This window comes from Ascidiella aspersa, chromosome 2, assembly GCF_963924565.1.
Source record: "Ascidiella aspersa chromosome 2, kaAscAspe10.2, whole genome shotgun sequence".
In the NCBI taxonomy this organism is placed as follows: Eukaryota; Metazoa; Chordata; class Ascidiacea; order Phlebobranchia; family Ascidiidae; genus Ascidiella; species Ascidiella aspersa.
The window spans coordinates 8,505,964-8,522,472 of record NC_139448.1 but is presented as its reverse complement, the minus strand read 5'-3'; the positions used below and the strand labels follow the sequence as shown (position 1 = coordinate 8,522,472).

Genomic DNA, 16,509 nt, shown 5'->3' with positions numbered 1-16,509 from the left:
CTTTCATCCTCAGTAAGTACAATGCTTTCGGACTGCCCGGTGGAAAAGGCAAAGTGGTCTCTGACAGGTTGCACCATACCAGATAACAAATTACTGAAGCCGAGTTCCTGTACGGCCAATGCAACAGATTCAATTTGGATAAATAGTTTTGAGGGTAGAATAATGCAACGACAATATATGGCCAGATGGGTTTATATGATGTGGTGCCTGGTAATCAACACAAACACATTTTATTACAGTCACTAGGATTAAGTATAATAACAAGCCTAACCAGGACAGATATAAAAGGAAAACATATCAGACAGATTTTTTTAATTTTCACTCATCGAGAAACACACCATTGAAAGTTAATTATAGGTAGTTCAATCGCGCAAAAACAGCAGCAAAATGATGTAAAATTGAACACAAAATAACTGTAGCGGTGTTGTAAAATCAGCAAGACGGCATCAAAAAGTGCATTTAGCACATCGGCAAAAAACTCATCGCCAATCGCTTTCACCCTAAATCATACATAAATTGTGTTGCATATTTCGTTTTATAATAAAATTGAAACAGCATTGCTGTTCAAAGCTTAGGCTTGGCAGGCATGATGCTCTGTATTTTCATTGCAAGACCCATGTTGCCACTGATCTTCAGTTTTCCATTGAAGAACGCCTGGGGAAAATTAAGAGTTAGGAAGGTTTAGCTTTCAATTAAAAGATGAAGCAACCCAAAACATGCAAATTGACAACAAACACCGGTTGTTTTGTAGCAACTTCATTTTTTGAATAACAAATCAGGCCCTTACTTTACATTATACATTTTAATATCTAGTTCTAGTACATTGTGTGGGTGTAATATACATTTAAAAAAAAACAAGCAAAAGTTTTTGTAATTTATTAAAAAAAACCTAAATTCTGTAATATCTTTATACATACAGCATTAGGGTTAAGTTTTCCAAGCATCAGATCATACATGTCACTATCCTTCATTGTAATCGTGCAATCTGGCTTTTCTGCAAAAAGCAAACAAACATTACGTAAAATTATACTGAAATAAAAATTTAAATATTTGACACAACACTTAAACATAAAGAAAATACTGTAATATATGAGCAATTGAGTGCTCTTACAAAAAAAGCATTTATAAAATTATACTATGATAATACATGTGTGATATACCTCTCTTAAAGACTCAAAAAAAAAAAATTCCAGAAAAAAATATTATGTAATGTATCCTTTCTAAAAAATTACTCTTTCGTTCTTTTTCATTTACATATTTTGATAATTGGTTTTCATCATCAACAAATATAGGCCTACTAAACTTACGCTTGGAATTAAACTCTACACTGCCAGATCCATTCTTTCCGTCCACAATCCAGATCCCTGTTTTACCTCCTGGACCATCCTTTATGCTAAAAGCGATAACCCCGTTTATCTTTTTCACATAGGATGCACCATCCTAAAAAAAATGTTAACAACAATTTATTACAGAGGAATCATGTGCATGTTTTCTGCACATCTGAGGTTCGGAATCATACTACAATTTAAACTTTTTTTCAAGATTCTGTCAACCTGTTTTTTTAATTTTATTTCAAAAAGTGTGGAATGCACTAATTTAGGTGTGCACACAAATTTCTTAATTGGGGTATCACCTGCCAAACAATATATAGATTGATTGATAAAGGGGTATGTTCATACACACAGAATTAGTTTTTAAAAGAAACACTGACAGTACACAACATCTTTTTAGATTCTGTACCACAGTTAGTTGTCAAGAATTTTATGTAGGTTACCTGCTTTATTGTATTTACAACTGTAGAGAAAAATAAAAAATAGTTTTTAGGGCAAACAAATAAAGGCAATTCCTTACAACTTTCATAGCCGCCTGTATCTCCTTAAAAACTGGCGTGGTCTTAAATCCATCGCAGTCATCTGAAGCTGATGTAGCATTAGCTACAAGATAACCAGAAGAGTTCTGCCTTTAAAGCAAAACAGCACATTAGACTTTGCATTTGTCTACAGTTTTGGGCAATTAAACAAATGGCGCCGCTTTAAAATTTTACCATAACAAACATTATTTGGGTTACAGTATAGGCTAACATTTAAGTAAAGATGGATAGTTAAGCAATATTAACCCAAATATTGTAAGTTACTTTAATAATTGTTTTGATGCTGTGTTACGATTTTAGACCAACGCCAAACAAATTACTATTTTAAAAACCACTTGTCTGGAAAGTCAATTTGCATTAGATTAGGATAATACACATTTAAAAAAATAATCTAAAAATAACAACTGTTAGATCTTACCGAGTACTGTGTGCAAGAGCCATTATTCAGCCTGCTGAAAAGCGTCGTCGTCTAGCTATAAAAAACAGATATATGGCAATACGGCTTCTATTGTATAAACACTGGACGGATATAAGTGCAGCTTACCAGAAATTTCTTTGCAACGGAAACTGTTGCAAAACGAATTTTTTATGAGTCTAAAGTCCATGACCATTAAATAAATGTTTACTCGTGCGGAAAGCTCACGTTTCTTTTTGTCATAGAAAAGTTACAACTTTCAATTAAATAATACTAATTTTAAAATCAAAGAGATGAAAATGATAAAAATAGTATCGCGCTATTAATGCAAAAGTGTTGCATTTTTGTTCTGTAGTTACAAGTGTAGTGACTTTATTTTACATTTGTTTATACATAATAAAAACATTTTTAGTAAAATCGGATTTTTATTTATGTTTACAAGCAGGTTGTTTCTTTCTGGTTAAGTTTTATTCTATACTTCGCACAATATTGAATTTTCAACATCTGTTTTTAGAAGCAATGCAAGTAAATGACTTTGACAAGTGTTAAAATCTGTAGGGTTAAGTTTGTCTGCGAACGATTTTCTTTTACCGGGACATTTCATTATTTAAAAACGTTTGACTACTTCAATTTCGAAGTTATGCTTTTAATTTTCGAACTGCAACCACTTATCGTAAAATATCTTGGCTTAACTTAGCCCGGAAGGAGGTTCCATAAAAGCTGACAACACATTTGGACGAATTTTGTTGTTGTCCTTGCATTGCAATATCCTTAAGGTAACTTAGAAAGATTTAAGAAAACGCTGCAACAACCACTCGAAAAATAGTTTAGTAACTGAAACAACCAATACACGTATTTTTAATTTTTTATATTCGCAATTAGAAAACGATTACTGCGACTCAATATAAAACAAGCAAATAGGAAATTAAACACGTTAAACATGATGGGAAGTTCAAATTCCAGAGCACACAAAAGCTGTTTACATTTACGCTTCGAAAACACAATGGAACTGTAATAAATTACGGTTAAGGTATATCTGCAAAATATATCATAGATTCAATGGAACTGTATCACATAACGATAACACTACGTTAAAAGACAGAACAAGGTCCGATTAAAGCTTAGGCTTGGCAGGCATAATGCTTTGTATTTTCATTGCAAGGCCCATGTTGCCACTGATCTTCAGTTTTCCATTAAAGAAGGCCTATGTTAAAGAACATTATTAGAAACAAGAATATAATATTTTTATAGAACAGCATAATTTTCATTATTTTTTTTAAGAGCTGCGCAAAATACCCACACATAGCCCCAGAAAATATGACTAAATGCAAAGCTTTTGCATGTTAGCAATAAAATGAATACGACAAAACGCCCTAGAACATCAACAAGTTAGGTGACAAAAACCTTAACGGACCCCAAATTAGAAAAAATATGTCTAAAAAATAACTATGGGATGTCTAAAAAATAACTATAACAATGTAATAATGCATACCGAGTTGGGATTAAGCTTTCCCAGCATCATATCGAGGAGGTCGCAGTCCTTCATGGTAATCGTACAATCTGGCTTTTCTGTGTAACAATAACAATATTCGATTTTATCAATTGGGTACACAAAAACATCGCGAAAAATATTAACACAAAATTTGTTAGAAACGCGGAAAAAATATTAGAACGTTAATTACTACTATCTACCAAATCATGTGCCTGCTTTGGTCGGCGGCCCAACCAATTTAAGCTGCGACACAACCCATGGGTTAAGAAACACCGCATTACAATAAACCAGGGGTAGGCAATTATTTTTGACACCGGGAGCCGCATAAGAAAAAGAAAATATCTTGGCGGACCGGGTCAAGCTGGTAAGAATAGAAATAGGTTAGGACTGAGGATGCCTTCCTTACAAGAGTAAATTATTCAATAAAATATTCTGAAATCAAGAAAAAAATGTTAAGGCTTATTTTACAAAAATGAGCCGCGGGCCGGACTATATTGCTTGGCGGCCAGATAAAGCACGCGGGACATAATTTGCTCAGGTCTACAATAAGCGATCGGGCGAAAAAAAACAAAGCCGGACAGATCCTTACTAGATGAATTGAACTCGACACTTCCAGTTCCATTCTTTCCGTCCACGACCCAGATGCAAGATTTACCCCCCGGACCGTCCATAATCTTGAATCCAATCACCCCGTTGATCTTCTTCACGTAGCTTGCGCCGTCCTGCACGAAAAAAAATTTAAGGTACGCATAAAAAATGGTCAATATATAAAAGTATAATTAGTCGTAAGTTACGTTTAGGGTAGGGACTAAGGAATACTAACATAATTAGCAAATAAACAACGTGCATAGAACTATAGTCAAACAATTAAACTAGAAAGGAACTATCACAGACTATTTCCAAAATTGTAAACTTCGCTTCTGGTACATGTTTACAGTTATGTTCTTTTTACAAACAGGCACGGTTTTCGAAAATTAGCAAATAGTTAAAATTTTTGAAAATGGCAATTTGGGTGGGAGGGCTGTACCGTTAAATCTTATATTAAGATATAATTAAGGCCCGCTTATTCTACTTGGCTGTAAAGAACTTTCCAAACCAGTTTGTCAAATGGTTTACTGCTGAGCCTGCGTAACTCAAACGGTCGTCCTGAATTGACCAAGGTCGTCATGTGAATATTTTTCAACAGACACTTGTGCTTTTCATACGTGTGCCGTTATCATTGGTCGCCTGTACAGTGGGTCACATTATAACATCACAATCACAAGTAAGTTTAAGCATTGTGCAGTAATGTGCACGAAAATTAAATATTGCGAAAGATTTACTATTTAATGCTACAACAAGTGTTCGTCTTACAGCTTTCATGGCCGATTGGATTTCCTTGAAAAGTGGTGTAGTCTTGAAGCCGTCGCTGTCCGTAGCAGCTGATGTCCGACTGGCCACCAGCTTGCCAATGACCGGCCCAGGGTGGACACGGGGGTACGACCCCTGCCTGGGTAACAAATGATGACGTAATACAAGTGGTTATCAATCTTTTTCACCCTTTAGCTTCTTTTAAATTATCAAGGTTCCCAATAAATTTTTAAAACAAAAAAATAAAAAATATATGTAGTCATTAATAGCCAATTCAGAGATTTTCTGAGTTAAATTTATAGAGCAACGTCACGACGTTTTGCTCAAGTTGTTTGTAATCTTGTTGAAATAGAAAAATGAACAATGATAACACAATAACCGAAAAATTACAATTATGAAAAAAAACGAAGTTAGGAAAGAACCACACAAAAAATCTATCCCATGTTTGAAAAATAACCTCTAATGATTTAGAATCGTGAAATAAACCCTTATGTTAAAATAAAAAATAACAACATTTTAAAATTGCAAAATCTGGACGCCAAAAAAGAGTGCGACCAATCTAAGCCAATCAGTAAGCAAATTTTCCCTTACTCATTCTCATAACCCTTCACAATGGTAAAAACAAATTCCTCTACTCGCCTCTTAAGCCACTCTTTCCTTGCGTCCGGGAAGCCGAGCCTGTACATGGTGAGAACCACGGCTCCTCCGAGTCCGAGGTTGTGTTGGAGAGCGATCTCTGCTCCCTGTACCTGCCTCCTACCAGCCTCGCTCCTCAACTGCCAGCACAGCTCCGAGCATTGGGCAAGTCCTGGAAAAACAATCAGTCTCAAGAATAGTTGTTTTTTCTAGCCTTGCCTTGCTTGCACTGAAATCCTGATCAGGCTGACAGATTACAGTAAGCCTCTCCGTAGGCATCTTGCGTGTTTTGTTTCTTGAGACTGATGAAAACTTTTCCAGGACTGGCCCAATGCTCGGAGCAAGGTAAATGAGAGAACTACAAGCACAACTCTGAGCATTGGGCAAGGCCTGGAAAAAATTTAATCAGTCTCAAGAAAGGTAATAGTTGTTTTTCTAGCCTTGCCTCGCCGTGCTTGCACTAAAATCCTGAATAGGCTGACTGATTTCGGTAAGCCTCTCCGTTAACCTGCAAGTTAACTGAGAGAATTACAAGCACAGGTCCGAGCATTGGGCCAGGCCTAGAAAAAAATCGATCAGTTTCAAGAAACACAACACACAAGATGCTTAGGAATAGGCTTAACGAAATAAGTCAGCCTAGCTTTGAAGCGCTTTTGAACCTTTTGAATATCTCTTTATTCAATTTCAAGTGAGAAGGCACTGACATAACATTTAACTTGCAAGGTAAATGAGAGAATTACAAGCACAGCTCCGAATATTGGGCCAGCCCTGAAAAAAAATCGATCAGTTCAAAAAACAAACACACACAATATGCCTACGGAGAGGCTTAACGAAATAAGTCAGCCTAATTTAGAAGCGCTTTTGAACGTTTTGGATATTTCTTTATTCATTTTCATCGTAGTAAGAAGGCACTGATATAACATTTAACCTGCAAGTTAAATGAGGTATTTTCAAGCACATCTTCGGGCCTGGAAATGATTCGATGAGGCTTACGACCTTTGCTTTAGTGGTAAATTTAAAATGAACGGTGCATTTTTGTTACCAATATATAGGACAGTGTTTCTTAAGTTTTTTTGGGGGGGGACAAGACAAATACGTATAGTTCAACAGCGAAGCTTTAGCCACCCAACTATTTGTAAGTAAACAAAACCAAAGACAAATAGCATAAACAAGTTGAAATTTAGTTAAAATGAGCCGTGTCTTCGTATACATTTTGTAATTTTCTTATTTGCATTTGCGGTTTTTATAAATTTTAACCTAATGTTTTGATCGTCGACGTGTTTGCAAGGCTGCCCTTTTACAGCCACGATCGTTTTTCACAAAACCCTTTTAAAACATCTTTGTACGCCATGTGAGTTTATTTGACCCGTTGAAACAGCCTGCAAATAAATGTGGTTTATGTAACCGTGTGCTTGTCGGGTTTTGTATTACTCAGATTGTGAGATGCTTTTTACTAACTTTGTATTGGTCGCCCGCTTCCGATTTTTTGCCAAACTTGTTGGTAGGTTTAGGCGTCGTTATTAATGCCAACTTTTAATCAGCAAGTTTCTATTTATACCGATCCATTTTACCGATATTCGTAATATATCAGCATCATGATCGATTTATCATAAAATTAATCAATTACTTTACTTTTATCCATTAGTTTTAATGGTAACGCCCATTTTAGGGCAAATTTACGTTCATTGGAAAGAAGAGATGGTGCCTAAACAGTTCGGATGGCCGTCGGCCACACGCCCCTTTCTACTCATACAACAGGTTAGATCGACATTCCAGGAGCCTGCAACGTTATTGGTTGCACATTAACCGACATGGTATCAAACACAGACAGGCCGCCAATGAGCGGGTAAATCATTTCTCTGGCAGAAAAAAAACTCTTGCCACTTTCCGTGTCTAAGCATATCTTTTGCAGCGTATTGCCTTGTAGAGCTATGTTAGAATATGGTCGGATTTCAAACCGTGTCCCGAGCGCAATGCGAAATTGAAAGGCATTTATGCGTGGAATGCGGGACGTTTACATTAAGTGGTAAATCTTTAGATTACGAACAGAAACTCATTTTAGAAAAATATGCAATATTTTTTCAGTCCAATATTCGAATATATACCAAAAACACGTATTTAAGTTTAATAAGTGCGGAGTTTGGTCACAATCAAATTATTAGAGAGATATATCCAAAACACTATGTTTTAACGCAGCTTTAATGCTTAGAAATCGCTGCTAATAATTTAAAAGCGTTTTTTATACATATACTAACAACTGTACAAGTATAGGCGTTGTGCATAAAAGCAATTGTTTTTTGGAGGGTTATCATTCCTGCTGTACGGATAAATTCGTTGTATTTAGCCTACTATGAAGAACTAATCATGTTGGTTCATTTTGTTAAATTTAAAGCGGGTTTACCAATTTGAGCAAACATAAAGAAAAAAAAACATGAACAAAATAAATATTTTTGTAGTTTAAACCTAATTTAATTCAAAATAGGTTAAACAAGACTTAGCAGATACAGCTTTTAATGAAGCTGGGAAAGGTTTATTTGTTTTTAGTTCGATGCTGGTTTAGCAATGTGTACAAAACATAAACATAAAAAAATATATCATGAGCCTACCAATTTTTGCAGGTTAAATCCTTGTAACAATGCCCTTCACCATGGGCTTAACAACACTAAGCAAATACAGCCTCCGAGTTGAAAATGAGGCTGCGAAATTTACTCTGGTCTTAAAGCAGACAAAGCACTGGGCAAGTCACCTGTGGCTCCGAGAGGGTGACCTTTGGATATGAGGCCGCCGCTTGGGTTGATGACGTACTTGCCGCCGTATGTGTTGTCTCCACGGTCGATGAATTCGCCAGCTTTGCCTGCGAATGGAATGGAAATCGGGGTCACGACAAACTGAACCAGCTGTTTTGCACTTATATCCAAACATTAGTCTTTTTTTCAAATAAAATTAACAACTTGTACTTTTCAGTGTGTTCGGTACCAAGCGAAAGATGACAAACGGCACATAGCTTTTAATTTATTTTTTGTATTTTATGTCGCCAATTTCTACTTGGCTTTTTGACAGCATCATAAAAAAATATATATGATATTTAATTACGAAAAGAAAAAACATCTTTTTCTTAATTAAGGACTGTAACAGAAGAAAAAAATTCAATTTAGTATTAAAATAGGTCAAAAAGGACTTATAGAATAGGCACAGCACACCTGGATTAACCATTGTATAGTAAAGAGGGTCCCAAAAATCCATCCTAAAATAAGCTTTTAAAAGATAAACAAAAAACATAAATGCAATAAATAAAAAAGGAATGACTCTCTCACAACGGGGTACAAGAAAAAGTGTTTCCTACAATAGACAGTAGACACTTATTGCATTCCAGTCGCTTCCCGCCAAAATAATTAATCTTTGGAGCGGAATGCTTGCCCGAAGCCACGCCAGTGACGTATTTTGGCGCAATGACGTCATTTTCAAATAGAGCCGGTCTATCAAAGAATAACCTAGTCCTTTTTGGAGTATATATGGCAGAATTCACAATTTAATCAAAAAGTCCTTGGCGCCCACACTTTATGGAATGCAGTCGGGGAATGCACTCACCCATAGAAAATTAAGAAAAACTTAACCCCAGGAAAATCTCGTTTGCCAAGTCAACTGCACAACTCACCGACTGGACAGAGTCCGAGCGCCTCGTAGGTGACCAGTTCGTTGGCGGAGAAGCAATCGTGCAGCTCGATCACTTGCGCCTTTGCTGGACTGATGCCGGTCTCTCGTTCCAACTTCTCGGCTGCACGCTTCGTCATGTCGAAACCCACGATCTAGAAGATTATTCAGAAACACTTTTATCTTGTTTTCTGTTTTGCGCCTGTGCTTGCTTGACGGATGGTTGTTACTTTTTTTATTTTAGGCGTTGTATTGTCTTTTATTTGGGGTTTTCGGCTTGTGGGGTTTTCTTTTTTTGTTTTTCGGTATGCCTAATGTCTAGGGCGATTATTTTTTGACCAAAAAAATTGAAAATTTTGACCTAAAAATAATTTATTTTGACAAAATTTTGACCTGTTAAAAATACATTGATTGAAATAACCTATTGTTGTTTAGCGTACTGCATTAGTGTCTTGGCGTCGTCAATCACCAGATTGTGATGTTTTACTGATTGCCGGTCCAACACAAATCAGTTATTTTTCGGGTTAATGCAAAACTCATGAAAATACTCAGTTGATATTTTTGTCATTTTAAAAAGACAAATAACTATAAAAATGCCAAATTAGAAAAATGTGGACCCAGTTATTTAAATAGGAAATAGGCAATTGCAAATCACAAGCGAAAAAAGACAGCAAATACTGTTCAATACATTTGTACAAATCAGAGACGCCTCGGTGGTTAATTCTTCTTGCGTATACCATATTTTGCTTTAATGAAGATATAATACAGTTAAAATGTCGTTGAATATAAATTAAAACTACATTTTTTTGATAAAATTGAACGAAAAATTTCACAAAAACTGAACGACAATTTTAAAATGGTGGCTCACTATCGTCTTTTTTTATTTTGTAAAGAATTTATGTGCATTTTCATTCGATTCTGACTTGAAATGATCTTGACAAATTTTGACCTAACGTGTAAATTTTGACGAAATTTTGACTTTTTTTGACAAGTCAAAAAATAATCGCACTACTAAAGTCTAATATATTTTATTTGAAAAAAATTATTAGTTTGTTGATGACATGTAGTACTCATTTTACTTTTCATCATGTAAGTGGTTTTATTTTATTTTTTACGATAATAAATTTAGTGATTCGTTCGTGGTTTAATTTATTAAAATGTGGGTTTTTAAACCTACATTTTTACGCTAGGATTGGACTAAATTATATAGGCGGATAATGTTTTTAAATCTATGGTAAACTAATTTGTTAAACGCTTTCTTGGATTGACCTGATGAAGCAAGGTCGTGCGAAAGCTAGTCAGTACTTTACAATACAATTTCTAGTTCACCAGATTTTTATATTTTAATGACCAAGTGCCGCGCATTATTCAGCACGTTACAGTTTAAGCGAAAAGGAAACAGTTATTAGTAATGCGTGGGTTGCAAACATCGCCATGGGTAAACTTAACCTAAAAAGCGTTTCAAAGCCATCATGTTGCTATCATTTTAGCGCTAATGGTTTTCTAAAACATTTTGTTTTATCAACGCAGAAATCGTGCCCGTATGTAACAGCGACTGTGTTCTATCACGTTTTAATAGAAGCAACGGAAAATTACGATGTAATATGTGTATAATAATCGCTGTCGACTTTTTAAAAACAATGTTACACCGAACACTCTATACAGCGAGTCATTGGTCCTTAAATATACACCCGACAAGGATATATTAGGGGAAGTGAGACAATGATATATTAGTTTTAAAGACATGTTTTATTGTTAGTGACATTTTTCCTCATAGCCTTTTATAGTAAATCGATAAAGCTTATATAAAAAATACAGCATCCGAGATTTTGCTGCAACTAGGAAACACAGAAACATCGCACAAATAAGAAAGCAAATGGATGGCTGGAGCGCTTACAAGCAAATGCTATTATTAAGTCAGGAAATCGGTTAATTGATATCGCATGTCGTTGCGCTATTCTCGAAATGCTTTACATTTTACGAATAAAACTATAAGCTCTGCTATTTAAAATAGTGGAAATTTTTTGACATTTTCTCACAAACACTGTTCGTTATAAGGATAAATAGATGAGGGTAGATAAGGTTACGCTAAATTCACCTTTATAATGCAATCCAAGTTTTAAAAAAATGAAATAATTTTTTTTGTTAAATTGAGTATATATTTCGCGCTAAAATCGGCATCTATTAGTTTCCGTAACTTTGAAATACACATGCCAAAGTCATTAACAACAAATAAATAATACTACTAGTACCTTAAATAAGAAGAACAAATTTGTGGAGTTAATCAACGTCATCATTACCAAGATGTTTTATTACGTACTTGTTTTATCATCATTTAGAAACTTTTCATGGATAATATCGATTTTAATCGATCTATTGGGCTTTTTATTAATATTCAAGCTACATAACAAATTTGCGCACAATGTATCCAAATGAAAATTATACAACCTTACTCTGGTTTGATACTCGGTAGTATCGGGTGAAAAGTTTTAAAAGGTAAAACCGCTATTACCAGACATCTGTGACAGCAATAATCGAGTATTATTTTCCCACCTTGATGCAGCTTTTTTCCTCGAAGGTGCTTGGTAGATCGGTGGCCATCTGCATTCCCAGGATCTCGACGGCTTGGTGCTGAAGATTGTGCTTTTTCACGAAGTCGCCACTTGCCAGGATTGCGCAACCGCTCCCGTCCGAAGTCGGGCTGAAAATAGATTTTTTTTTTCGTTTGTAATGCGTGAAAGTTGTGACTTACGGGTGTTCTTTTTTCAACTACTTAATTGGCAAAAAAATACATTTTCGGATGGAAAATGCGTTTTAATTTAATCGGCCGTACTATGGGCGTTTTGGTGTGCCCTTACGTCATTACAAAGACCAAACATTGTCCCAGAAACAATATCATATGCAAAAAATCGTGATATAAAACTTAATTATCATCAAGTTAGGGTCCTTCTATTGTAATTTATTTAAGTAATTTCATTGTAATTTATTAAAAGGTATATTCTATTAGGAGTGCATAAATCTCTAAAAAACCCTCTTTGATCAATCCATTTTAAAATCTGATTACTACTTTTTAAGCAAGAAAATCATTTAGCGACCTATCCCTGACAGAAAGTAAAAAAACAACAAATTGCCATTTGTAAAGTTTTAATCACCAGCATTGCAGAAGGGTAAGGTACTCGTAGACCTTTCTTCCGTTCAACACTTCGTCCAACGAGTATTCCTTCTGGAATTGAGAGTAAGGGTTGTTTGTTGAGTGCTTGTGGTTCTTCCAGGCAATCTTGGCAAAGTGCTCTTTCTTTGTGCCTACAATAGAGTAAAAAGGTTGAAGTAAAAAACGAATATATGGCAATGAACTAGCTTTATTACAAGTAGCATATAATGGTGAAAACTATTAGCTTTGAATGCACTTTTGGCAAATTGGTAATGATAAAGTTTTACATCTAAAGCCTAAAAATGGATAGTATTGTTATACTTGACCAATTGTTGTTCACAAGTTTAATATTCCTAAATGTTATAAAATAAACATACTTCTGTATTTCTTAGTTTGAGATACCAAATCACAAACAGGAGTTTTATTTATTTTTATCCTAAAATTTTTCTTACAAAGCAAATCAATTTACAGCAAAACCATTTTTAGATTGTTTACAATAATTTTGCAATGTCAGGACCAGGATACTAGTAATCCACACAGGACCATTTATGTTAAACATTAACTTGCATGACATGCATAAATAACGGAATGCTTTATGGCTTCAAAGACTCTTCTGAGTTAAAGGTCTAACTTTGCAAAAGTAGCAAGTGTGAACTAAATATATTTTTTAAATCATTTAGACACACTTTTAGTAATGCTGGTGTAAACTAAGTGACTTAAATATGGTGGAGGGAAAAATGTTTTTACTTATTTCATTTGAAAAATATATTCTCTTTTTATAACTGAAAGTTGTTTAAGGTTTTATTTTTGCTATAAAGAAGTATAAACCAATCATGGACGTGGAGTTTTGTTTAATGTGCTCTGAGAATAAATAATTATAAAATTTTCTGAAAAATCTATGGCTGTTGTTCGTTAAAACAAAACCGATTGGACCATTTAATGGGCATTCACTAATTTTTTGCAATCAAAAGATCAAATACCAAAAGTTAAATATATATATATGTTACTCAACATGTATAACTCATTTTTTTAGCCGGCTTAGGCATTTAGTAACATTATATTTAGCATAACAAAAAATTTTGGCACCCCGGTAAAAAAAGTCCAGCCTCTATGAAACTAATTTATACATCTTACCATATTTTTCCATGTGTTCCAACCCAGCATTGCCAAAGATCTGCGGGGTCATTGGGGCAGCCGCTAAATCTCTTACTTGGGTCATCACTTCAACATGCTTTTGCACAGGATTGGCCCGATCAGTCCACTGCAAATCAACATTGATGTTTAAATTACACATTACAGTCGCACTTAAAAGGTATCACAGGTGGCTACTGGTATACTTCATGACTTCATGATGGGTGTTTGATTAATTTTAAAAACTAAAGTGATGAAAACCTTTGAAAATGTCAACAGTCTGAATTATATGCGAAACAAAATACAAACAGATACAAAATGATGGCTGTTATCTTACAGAACTTAATTCCGCCTTACAGACAGGAGAGGAGTTTTATTTTGAGGTGAAAACTATAACTTTTCTTTTTTACTAAGGGATTATATATGTACCTTTAGTTCTTCGCAAAACTCATAATCCCTACAAAGCACACATTCATCACAGGGCCTATAACTACAGGCAATTGCTGCACAAAACCGCATAACATTTCTACTTGAAGTGTAATTACTAAACAAATGTGTTTCAATTTACCCTTCAAAATATTCTATATATCCCAGGTTTTTCGGGGCCTAGGGCAAAATATGCAGAATTAACTATTAATATGCACAGTTTAATTTTTCTTTGTACACCGTAAAAAACATTTTTTAAAACCATTAAAAGCTATTGCCGTGTAAGTCCTTAAAGATTGTTTGACAAGTTAAGTTGTAAATGTGCTGAAGTTCTATTGGTAACAAATTTTGCCAAAAACAAATAAAAAGGCTAGTTGTTTTTGGTATTTATAAAGCACAATCTACTAAAAGAGTTACCTTTGATCCAAGTGAGCCTCTTTCCATTTTCTCAAATCCAAGCGCCATTGTGCAATCTGCAAGACCACCTTCAATCAACTGCTTGGCCATAAACAGGGCAGTAGAACCAGTTGAACATGCATTGTTCACCTGAAGTACACATTATATATATATATTTATATTTATTTTAGGGTTACATGTTATTCACTATGCTCTGACCATAACATAAAACTTTAAAATTCAAGATAAGTATCACAATAAAACTAAACTTATTATTTATTTTTTTCAAACAAAGTTATTATTTAATAATACACAAATTTGACTTTTTGGAGTGCCTGTTCAGTAACCTGGAACACAAATGTTATGCCATGCACTAATTTTTATAAAATTTTGAAATCACAACTTAATGTCCTTTGGTACGTGCTAAAAATCACATTGAAATTTAAGTTATTAAATTATTTGTCTTGCATTAAAAGAATGGAAAAAAGGCATTCTAATTAATTTGGGTAATTGTGGGGTCAGTTGCAAAATAGACAACCACTGTAGTTTGGATAATAACTGGAAAATTACTTAGAACTTAAAACGCTCAGAACTTTTTTATAAAGTGTATGTATCTATAACCAACAAAACACCAAAACAATCTATCTGCTCAATACAAAAATTGTCTAGGCCAAGGAAAAATATCCTTACTAAAAACAAAGATCATACATTGTACATTGGTATTCCAGTCATGCCCAGCTGGTACAGAGCCCTCTGGCCACATGTTGAGTCGCCATAGCAGTATCCAACAGCGGCCTGCTCAACAAGGTTGTATGGGATTCCGGCATCGGCCAATGCCTTAATTCCGGCCTCCTTGGCCATTTGTGGGTAGTCAAAGTCTTCCCTTCTGCCAGGCTTCTCAAACTAACAAAAAGCATGTAAAATTTTATATGTATGACTACCAAAAAAGGTCTTATTATAATATTACATCTTGGTAGCCTCGTCTACTTTTGCATTGAGATATAAAACATTACGGTAAGATCTTAAAACGTAGACATATTTTATTTGATCCAAATTAAAAAAAACAAATATACATAAATGCGAAATAAAAATTATTTTATGGGTGTGAAAATATAACATTTTTTTCATAATAAACAAAACATTTGTCAAATTCTTTACCTGTTTTCAAAGCCTAAAAAAAATTTGCCTGCAGCCTGCATGTCAACTATCGACCTAATATTTTTTTATTATACATTGTTATTAAAAGTTTGTTGAATAAATGAGACTGTGGATAGATTATTTTAAGGTAATTTTAAACAAAATTGGGAAGAAATACAAAACTTTTCAAAAATCCTAAAAAACAGCAAATTAAAAAATATACTAAAACAAAACGAACCTTGGTCATTCCCACTCCAATAACATAAACCTTTCTGCCCATCTTTGTTGGTTTGAGGTTGTATTTTTGCTACTGCAAGTGTAAGGACGAGACGAATTGCTAAACAACCGTTTCAAGCTGCTGCAAAATGCTGAGAGACAAAACGTTGTTTACTCAAAATGTTTCGCAACTGCAGAAGACTTATTTGCTTGGTCACGATTCGCATGACAAAGTCGGTTTCGCATGAAAAAAAGCGGCGAACGTTTATTCGACATTGACCAAATATAATACAAAGGAAACACATAATAAAATATATTTAAAGCAAAAACATCTAAAGAGAAATTATCCATAATTTCATAAAATTAAAACCCACGACATTATAAAGCCAAATATGAAGTAATAAAGCCATAAACACGTTTTAATACGGCCAAAATTTGTCGGAATAAGCCATTTAAATTTTGACTAAAATAATCGTCTATAACAAACACAGTTTCTTGGTCGACAAAATAAGAGATTTTCTTCGATCGACCTAATCTGGCAGTGTTGTTCAAACCAACGACAAACGCAGGCCCAAAAGCCAAAAATTATTTGATTTCATGATTTTGCTTGTGGTCCTTATTTTAACGTTTAGCTTTTA

General features: G+C 34.5%; 1 protein-coding gene across 7 annotated transcripts; it reads right to left on the bottom strand.

The window, feature by feature from the left end:
- Nucleotides 1-297: 297 nt before the first annotated feature.
- Nucleotides 298-16,046, bottom strand: LOC146163424 (sterol carrier protein 2-like). Of its 7 annotated transcripts, XM_083382827.1 has the most exons (14): nt 15,894-16,046; nt 15,227-15,421; nt 14,540-14,668; nt 13,700-13,826; nt 12,567-12,717; nt 11,968-12,115; nt 9,419-9,569; nt 8,510-8,617; nt 5,751-5,935; nt 4,850-4,853; nt 1,852-1,919; nt 1,308-1,440; nt 918-994; nt 298-654 (listed from the first exon to the last, which is right to left on the bottom strand). In XM_083382827.1, exons 1-14 carry the CDS (start codon nt 15,933-15,935, stop codon nt 565-567), a joined length of 1,608 nt encoding a protein of 535 aa, XP_083238953.1. In that variant the 5' UTR covers nt 15,936-16,046; the 3' UTR covers nt 298-564. The 7 variants fall into 7 exon arrangements, with proteins under 7 accessions (XP_083238953.1, XP_083238948.1, XP_083238951.1 ...); XM_083382822.1 differs by lacking the exons at nt 1,852-1,919; nt 4,850-4,853 and adding an exon at nt 5,131-5,262 and having other exon boundaries at nt 5,763-5,935; XM_083382825.1 differs by lacking the exons at nt 1,308-1,440; nt 1,852-1,919; nt 4,850-4,853 and adding exons at nt 4,367-4,499; nt 5,131-5,220 and having other exon boundaries at nt 5,763-5,935.
- Between the last annotated feature and the right edge of the window lie 463 nt (nt 16,047-16,509).